Consider the following 8037-nt stretch of genomic DNA (forward strand, 5'->3'; position numbering starts at 1 on the left):
CGTGCCAAGGCGAGTAGAGTCGGTGGAAATGCGCCATTAGAGGCAGATAAATGGTCAAAGGACTCGTCCTTTGTTAGTTTCACATCAAAGCAAGCCCATATCTTTGATGTGTGTATATAGATCCATTTCTCCATAAATCACACAAAATCCATAAATTTGTCTTTGCAAAGCGCCAACAGCTGAGGCAGCTGCACAGCTCCAAAGAGCAAAGTGACGGGAGCCGACAAGACAGAACGTACGCGGCAGAAAAATGTCTCACAGTGTTGAGGTCCCCGATTTGACCTTTGATTGGGACAACGACGTCTTCTGGAGGGATCGTGAAAGTGATGAAGACCTCAGTGAGCCCAGTTACCAAGATCTTATCAAGCTATTTGACAATCTCAAGAACTTTGACCTCATTTACATCAACAACATAATCCTAGATGCACAAGTACGGAGTACCACGCATCAATTTGTCCACTTCATTTCTCAATTTTATTTTGTGCACGACCGAGTGTAACAACATGTCTCAAGTTGAATAATGCATTTGAATCTGTTTTCAACAGTTCATGAATGAGGCCTGGTGGAGCAGCTACAGTGACGACACAGACTCGGAGATCGATTCAGAGATCGACCTCTGTCTCTACGAACAGTTTGACGGTTTGGGGGACAGTTTGCCCACAGTTCTCTCCGAGTCATTTTCAGTGACACAACATTGACGAGAGAATCACTCGAGCCCGACTGTCCAGATGTATGGAGAGACAAACACTACGTCAAGGGAAATGACAAATGAACTCTGAAGAAACTGTATTTAATCAAATAAACTGCACTAAAATCTACGTGGTTTAAGCTTGTGATGTTTTGGTGTTTTTGCTTTAACGTCGAGCAAAGAGAGCGGCAGACAGGAACTTTGCTAAAAGCCAAAACTGACGATGATGGCGGCTTTTATCAGACAACTTTCTTGGACACTACTTTTGTCCACCATACTTCTGTTACCATCCTGACTTCCTGAAAATGCAAAAACTATGGACTTGCGATCTGGTGTACCCCAGCTGAGATTGGCACCGCATAGAAGACGGATGGATACAGAAAAGCAGAGAAATAGAGCTTTGCGCCCATATACTTGCCTTCACAGTAGCCCCTCAGGAAAATCAGCACCGCACAATCACAGACAATTGATACTGATTATCATGATGGTCATCAGAGGGTTAATCAATGAAAGGACAGACAGAGTCACCAAAGTTCAAAGTCATCAAAGGAGTCCTGCCTTTGAAAAAAACAAGACACTATCACAAATAAACAGGACGCTCGCTGTGCGTCCGTCGCCGGATGGTGATGCAATGGAGCCGTGCATCTCTTCACAGAGCTTCCCAACAGCAGCTGTGAGCTGAGGTGCGAGGACTTCCACACACACACACACACACACACACACACACACAGATGTGGCGTTTTGCACAAGTGTCTACGTCACCGTCCACGTCCTCTCGCTGACTGTGGCGCACCAGCAGCTCTGCACGATTCAAGTGCCAAACATTCCTTTCACCGTGTCAGTGCCAAGTGGAATCCAAGGCTCTGGACTGAGGCCAGACTCACTGCTCGCTATTTACACTCTCAGAATTAACAACTGCCCCCATCCTGCTGCGCCGGACCGTGTGTGTGTGTGTGTGAACAGGGCAAAGGCTACGGTCCATCGTTATGAACATTAAGTTTGCCTCAGAATGTGATTTTAAATCAGGCTCAAAAACACAGCCAGAGAGAAGAGAGAAGGCTGCATCCAACTTCTTTTTGCACTTCTCTGGATTCATCCCTCATCCAGGTCTAAACCAAACTTTAATGGGTTCTTCTTTGCCTCATATTCCATCCCATAGAGATTTTTAAAATCCATAGTTCCAACACTGAAAATGTGACCAGTTCAAACTCTTGTGCCAACGTCAGCTGCTGCGTAAATGGAGCAATTGCACCGTTTTTTTCTCCAAACATCAACTCCAGACACTGTCCAGAATGTTGTTTTGTTCTTAATCCATCAAATTCACAGCAGCAGGAATTGCTTTTTAAACATTCTGGCAAAGGTTGGTGCCTGGGTAGAGCGTGCAGAGGGAATTCCCCCGCTCGCTCCCTGTGAAACTTCAACTTGACAAAAAAAAAAAAGAATATTTCATTATACTTTGATTTTAATTTCTTGCCGACTAAACACACATGCTAAAGCACATATTTAAATATACAGTATGCTGGAATTAGCCACTTAACCAACTACACTTGTTCCAGATGTTCCAGACCTTGGATTGAGGGAATCTGGATTTTAATTGACTACCCCCGTGTTAGAGAAACAGAAGCAGGGCGGGTGAGTCGAGTCGAGACAGAAACCAGAGGAAAACACGGGCAAAAGAAAACAACCTCAACGGCACCAAACCTCAAAAAGGAACAATGTCACCATTCAAAGAAAGACTCTTATCTGATCAAAACAGGCAACCGCTTGACAGTTTTCTGTACCATTACACTCTAAAAATAGACAGAATTACATGCCTGCGCTCAGACATTAAAACCGAGGCAGGTAGGATTAGTCAGCAGACTTTTATTCAGCACATTAAAAGCTTTAAAAGCTCCGAACAACGCCATCCCCCCTTTTTTTCCAGCGGCACTTCAGTTTGCACACACCGGTGGGAGAAGAGAGCTCCTCGTCAAATAAACAAGAAGCAAACTGTGCGGAAAATCAATCAAGGTACCTCACATATCTCGATTTAAATGTCGAAATAAAACAATCGCAGAGTGGAGCTAGTGAGAGACGGCGAGGATGAAGAAAGGAGGTCAGAAGGGCTGTGTGGTTGAGAGGAGGGGGAAAAAGAGACAGAGTGAGAGTACATTCATGAGTTTGCAGTTTTGACTCCAAACAAAGTAAATCATCCAGATGACTCATTTTACATTAAAAAAAAAATCTAATGTCGTATTCAAAAGGACTGGAGTTTTGATGAGTTTCACACAGAATGAGGGCAAATCAGTCTGATACAGTCATTTAAGATCAGTTCAACTATGTAGTAACACATTTTTGTGGCATATTATAAATAAGTATCAATAAGCATCAGGACAAACAACACCACTATCCATATTTACGTTAACTGGATTCTAATTTTGCATTCAAATAGCCGTCAATGTTCACTGGCATTTTCCTCTTCACAGTCGTCCCTAAACGATGACGATGCTGCCGATGTCACGGTCACAGACCCGTAACTTGATGATGAATTCACTTGGTTTGACCCCGGCAACAACAATAAGCAGCTTAGCAGAGATGCAGACAGGAAGCTTTCAGGATCAACAGTTGAACGCGTCACCACACTGACCTTCACACAGGTTGTATGTTAACCAACTAATGGGGAAATCGATTGAGAAGGGCTGGGAGAATGTTTTCTTACCAAACAGTGGTGAAAGGAGAGGGAATGTGAAGCTGCAAAACCACACCGCTGCATTTTTAATCAGTAACTTTGTTTAAACTAACCTCTTTCTGTTAAGGTTATTTTTTGTTTTTGCAACGGTCAAAAAGGGAATGCAATGTATCATGATAGAGTTATGTTGTGTTGGCAGTGACACAGGAAGGAGGATGGGAAGCGAGAACAACAGAATGCTGTGGTTGGTACTCAGATGGAGGACCGTGGTTAAAAGTTCTGAGGAAAGTTTCCATGCTGAAGTATTTGTGCTATGTTTGGCACTGCTGCTGCTTTGAAGGACCCCGCAATCACGAAATGCTCACAAATGAAGGTCCTCTTATCATCAGGGCAAAACGGTGTTTCTTTCATTCCAGTAAGCCCAGGCCCAAATACAGTAAAAACCAAGAAAGAGTGTTCTGTACCATGTGAAGAATCGTACATTAGCATCTAAAGAATCATCATTTCAATTGTGTATGTATAGCAGGAAAGTCACTGCAGACATAAATGTGATTAAACGATTAAAAGCCACCCCCATTTTAGAAAATCCAGCTTTAACTGTACAAAATATACTTTTTTTTTAACCCAGGAAAGAACAAGTTCCAGTTCTGCGGCGGAAAAGTGTACTTTTCAAGCAGAGAAAACTTGTAGGAAATCAATGTTGAGTTTGGTTCTCGTTCAAAGACCCCGTGTCTCTCTAAGGGTCAGAGAAAATGGGGGGGGGAAGTAAATTGTCTACATATACAGCAGCTGTCTGCCCGCCAGCTAAACACCCGCGGTCCGACTGCTCTTAATCCTCCGACAACGAGCGCGACTGAAATCCAAGTCCAACTGGGGGCAAACAAAATTATGTTAAGATGGTTTTTCAAAAAGGTAAAGCCGAGACCTAAATCTGGTAGCAGTCCACATGTGCCTGAGTCAATAAATACCCCCAGGAGACGGCACGTTGATGCAGTGGAACAAAAACTCCTCTGTTAAAAGAGGTGGAAAAGCCTGAAAATAAGACGAGGGCTGCTCACTATGTCGATGCCACAGATTAAAACAACTTCCAGGCCTCGGTATTATTGTCAAATATTTTAGTTAATATCTTTGTTTCAGTTTTACATCAAGTGAGCAAATGTTATGGTAGACTGCATGGGAGATATCTCATTTAAAACATAATATAGAACATTCTATTTTGACTTTTTAATATCTTTCTATATTGGACACACATGTGGAAATGCATGTTTGTTATTATTTATTATCTTTATCTGTCTTTGCTGATGTGACAATGTAAATTTCGCCACTGTGGGACTAAAGTGACCATCTTATCTTAATTCCTGACAATATCTATTCAGTTTGGTATGGTGCATTTTGAGTTTTAGTTTGCTAGACGCATGAATGACAGTGGGAAGATTTCTGGAACATTCCGGCAAGGGTTGTTCCCTGGCTCAGGCCATTTCATTTTGCAGAAAATCTGCCTGCAATAAACACAGCCCCTCGAGACAACTTCAGTAACCGTGACAGCGTAAGTATGAAAGCAGCTTAAGAGAGAGAAAAACAACGTGTGAGCAGCGGTGGGAATGACAGTTGGGTAAAAACAAGAGGAAAGTGTCTCGGGTGTCATTTGAAGTTCAGTGGAGACATGTGATCCTGTGTCTTCATTCACGACTGACCCTCAAAACACAGACCTGACGGATGCCTTCAGCACAGACCAGTCAGTGACACGAGAAGAATTCAATAGTATCAATTAGGCATGTTTGTAAAACGCCATTCATCCATTCATCCCCCCGAAGGACAAATTACATCGTATTCATCATCCGACTGGAAAAGGATGTCAAATTACAGCTGTCAGCTGTGTGGATACCTGCAGTCGTGCAGGCTTTATAACTCAGATGCTGTCACATTTAATCAAGCTGTACTTGTTTCTAAAGGAGCTTTTACTGTAGATATCTATTCTACTTGACTTGTATCTATACCCAGTGACAGTCGGGTGCATCAGATGAAAAACAATGCAGGAGCACAGAGCGCATGTGTTTTTATACTGTTTTTTTAATTTAATTTGGTAGTAAATCAAATTCAAATACTGATAATTGTGAACTCTGTATGATTTACTGTCTTGTTTGTCTGGGGTGGAGTGGCTCAGTGGTTAAGACCGGTACCCTATGTGCGAAAAACATCATGGTCGCAAGTTCGATTCCACCCCTCGCTGATTGTACTCAATACCATTGTAAGTCGCTTTGGATAAAAGCGTCTGCTAAATGACATGTAATGTAATGTAATGTAATGTCTTTTACCAAAAAGCAGCTCTGACCGAGTCCTGTTACAGTTTCAAAAATGAAAAGTCACAGTCCTGATCTGGTGACACTCCTCATGACCACAAATGTGTATATAAAACACACTGACTCGAGCACCAACACCAGAATGTGACGAATACATGACAGGAACACAACTGTACCTGGCTGATGTGACTGGACTTCAGTGTCTTCTTGAGAGCGTGACATTGTTTCCTCATCTCATCCACACCTTAAACTAAACACACCGCACTGATCTCGCTCCTCCTGCAGCAACTAAACTGTGAAAACACCGAAGACGACCGGCGTGTGTGTTCAACAGGAGTTTTATGCTTGTGTGTGTGTGCAGGTACAGGTGTACAACACTTCAAACACACTTCTGTGTGTGTGTGTGTGTGTGTAAGAGACTGTCCTCCATTTCCTGATGGACACTTGAAAGAGGACACACGCTGCAACACAATAACCTGTTCTCTGTATTCTGACGACGCGTTATCAGATTCCCACAGTGTCACTGGATAGCGTTAGAGAGAGACAGTACAGGCTGAACTGCATGAGAGATTGTGCCGATTCCTGAGCTCCTGTATTCATGTGTCATCAGCCGCATCAGTTTCACTGGATATTTTTTAAGACTCATGAATTTTATTATAATCTCAAGAAAAACATCCTCAACAAAAATTAAGTACGACGGGTGTAGGTTTTGGGCACATTTGTCCAGTCGGGGACAATCTGACTGAAGAGAAAAGTCTGTCCCATCTTTAAAATGAATTTAGTAAAAGAATATTTTCCTATGAGGTCAAAAACATTGGTAAAAATGAGTATAGTTGACAAATTGTTTCAGTTGTAGGTCAGATTTTATCTCAGAGGCTAATACGGCTCGTTTTCAGACATATTTCACAACAGGGTTCACGCAGCCTTGAGCTATGAAAGGTGCTCAACCTTTATCTTCTCAGCATTTAAAGCAACCTTTCATGTTGATGGGTTAAGCCTGCCCCACACAAGAGGGTAATTTGGCCCGATCCGTAAGCAGGAACCAAGTGTGTGTAAACGTTATGATAGTCAGAGACTCAAACTGTCAAAATCAAGTTGTGCAAGTTTAGGAATGACACGGAGGTCAGTCAAAAAAAAGTCTTCAAACATCAGTTTACATCAGCTTTATATATTAATAATTTGTTGGCCATTCAGTGACACTTAGTACAAAGAAATGACATGACACCAGGTGAATGTCAGATGTGGGACAGAAATGGGAGCAGTGGACAGGTGCAGAAGACAGCTCTCAGAGGCAGCATGGCTTAGTCATCAAGATGAACCTGAACAAAGACGAAGCCATCAGCAAGTCTCAGAATTCACTGGCAAGCTGAAAGGCTGCATCATAGCGCAGCGCTGCAGTGCTGACCTTACAGGGTACTGACATGACACCGTGGCGACAAACGGCCAGTCTTCACAAATGCTTCAGTCTCTGGTTTCATGATTTCCTTTTGAACAACAGTGGCTAATTGACTTCCACCTGCGTATGAAGCAGCAGCAGCAGCAGCAGCAGCTGCAGCAGTGTGTGGTTATTCCACGCTGCTCTAAAGGTTTAGATTCTCTTTTTATTTCCAGCCCATGCTGAGATAATCCTCACCTAAAAAGGTCAGGTCAGGCTTTTGAACGTTCCCACGGGCCTGGATATGGGGGCTTTGTTATTAAATAATAACGGACAGTGATCAAACGGCTTGGCAGAGAAGCTCCGTTAGACATAAGGTCAGGTTTGTGGCTGTTTTTCTCTTCCCTGAGCCTGCTTTAAAAAATCATTTTAAAATGTGGTTATACTCTGTCGTTGTCTGCCGGCGGTAAATAAGTGAAGGGGGTCTGGAGGATTTATTTTTATTGCTGTCCACGGGAGCCAAAGCCAAGCGAGGTGTACACGTCTGTGTGTTTCAGGGCAGATAGCGGTTGATTCTGTCAAATCTTTTCTGAGGGGAGGTCAAAGGGGCAGCCTGGGCCTCTGTGAGGCAGGTGGGAGAGAGTTAAGACATTTATCTGGATGGATGCAACCCTGGGTTTGTTAATAATACTTGGAACAGACACCACATCGCCTGGTTTTGTATTTTGGGAACACGAGCTCGGCCATAAGCGAGCGCAGCAGTGAGTAAGTGTGCCGTTTTGTGCCGAGTGTGCACTATCCCCAGCTGCAGCAAACAGGTTCCCTGGCAGTGCAGGGTGGAACAGTGTGTGTGTGTGGAGGGGGCAGTTAAAGGTATCCTCCTCTCCCCTCATCAGTTTTCACCCCACTTCACTTTCCCTCCTCTTGTTTTGCCGACGCAAGCACCAGATGGTTACGCTTTTTAAGACCGAGATCTACCTCCTGTGAGAAATGTGCGCTTAGATGA

At 43.4% G+C, this 8037-nt stretch overlaps 1 protein-coding gene across 1 annotated transcript in view; it reads right to left on the reverse strand.

Moving 5' to 3' along the window:
* Positions 1–5947, reverse strand: part of LOC122783155 (partitioning defective 3 homolog) — a 58212-nt gene extending 52265 nt beyond the window's left edge. The window contains exon 1 of the mRNA XM_044047796.1: positions 5833–5947. Within this exon, the coding sequence (XP_043903731.1) occupies positions 5833–5889 (57 nt within the window). The 5' untranslated portion in view covers positions 5890–5947. The remainder of the gene's footprint in view (positions 1–5832) is intronic.
* Between the last annotated feature and the right edge of the window lie 2090 nt (positions 5948–8037).

The sequence above is a fragment of the Solea senegalensis genome, linkage group LG16 (assembly GCF_019176455.1).
Source record: "Solea senegalensis isolate Sse05_10M linkage group LG16, IFAPA_SoseM_1, whole genome shotgun sequence".
Taxonomy (NCBI): domain Eukaryota; kingdom Metazoa; phylum Chordata; class Actinopteri; order Pleuronectiformes; family Soleidae; genus Solea; species Solea senegalensis.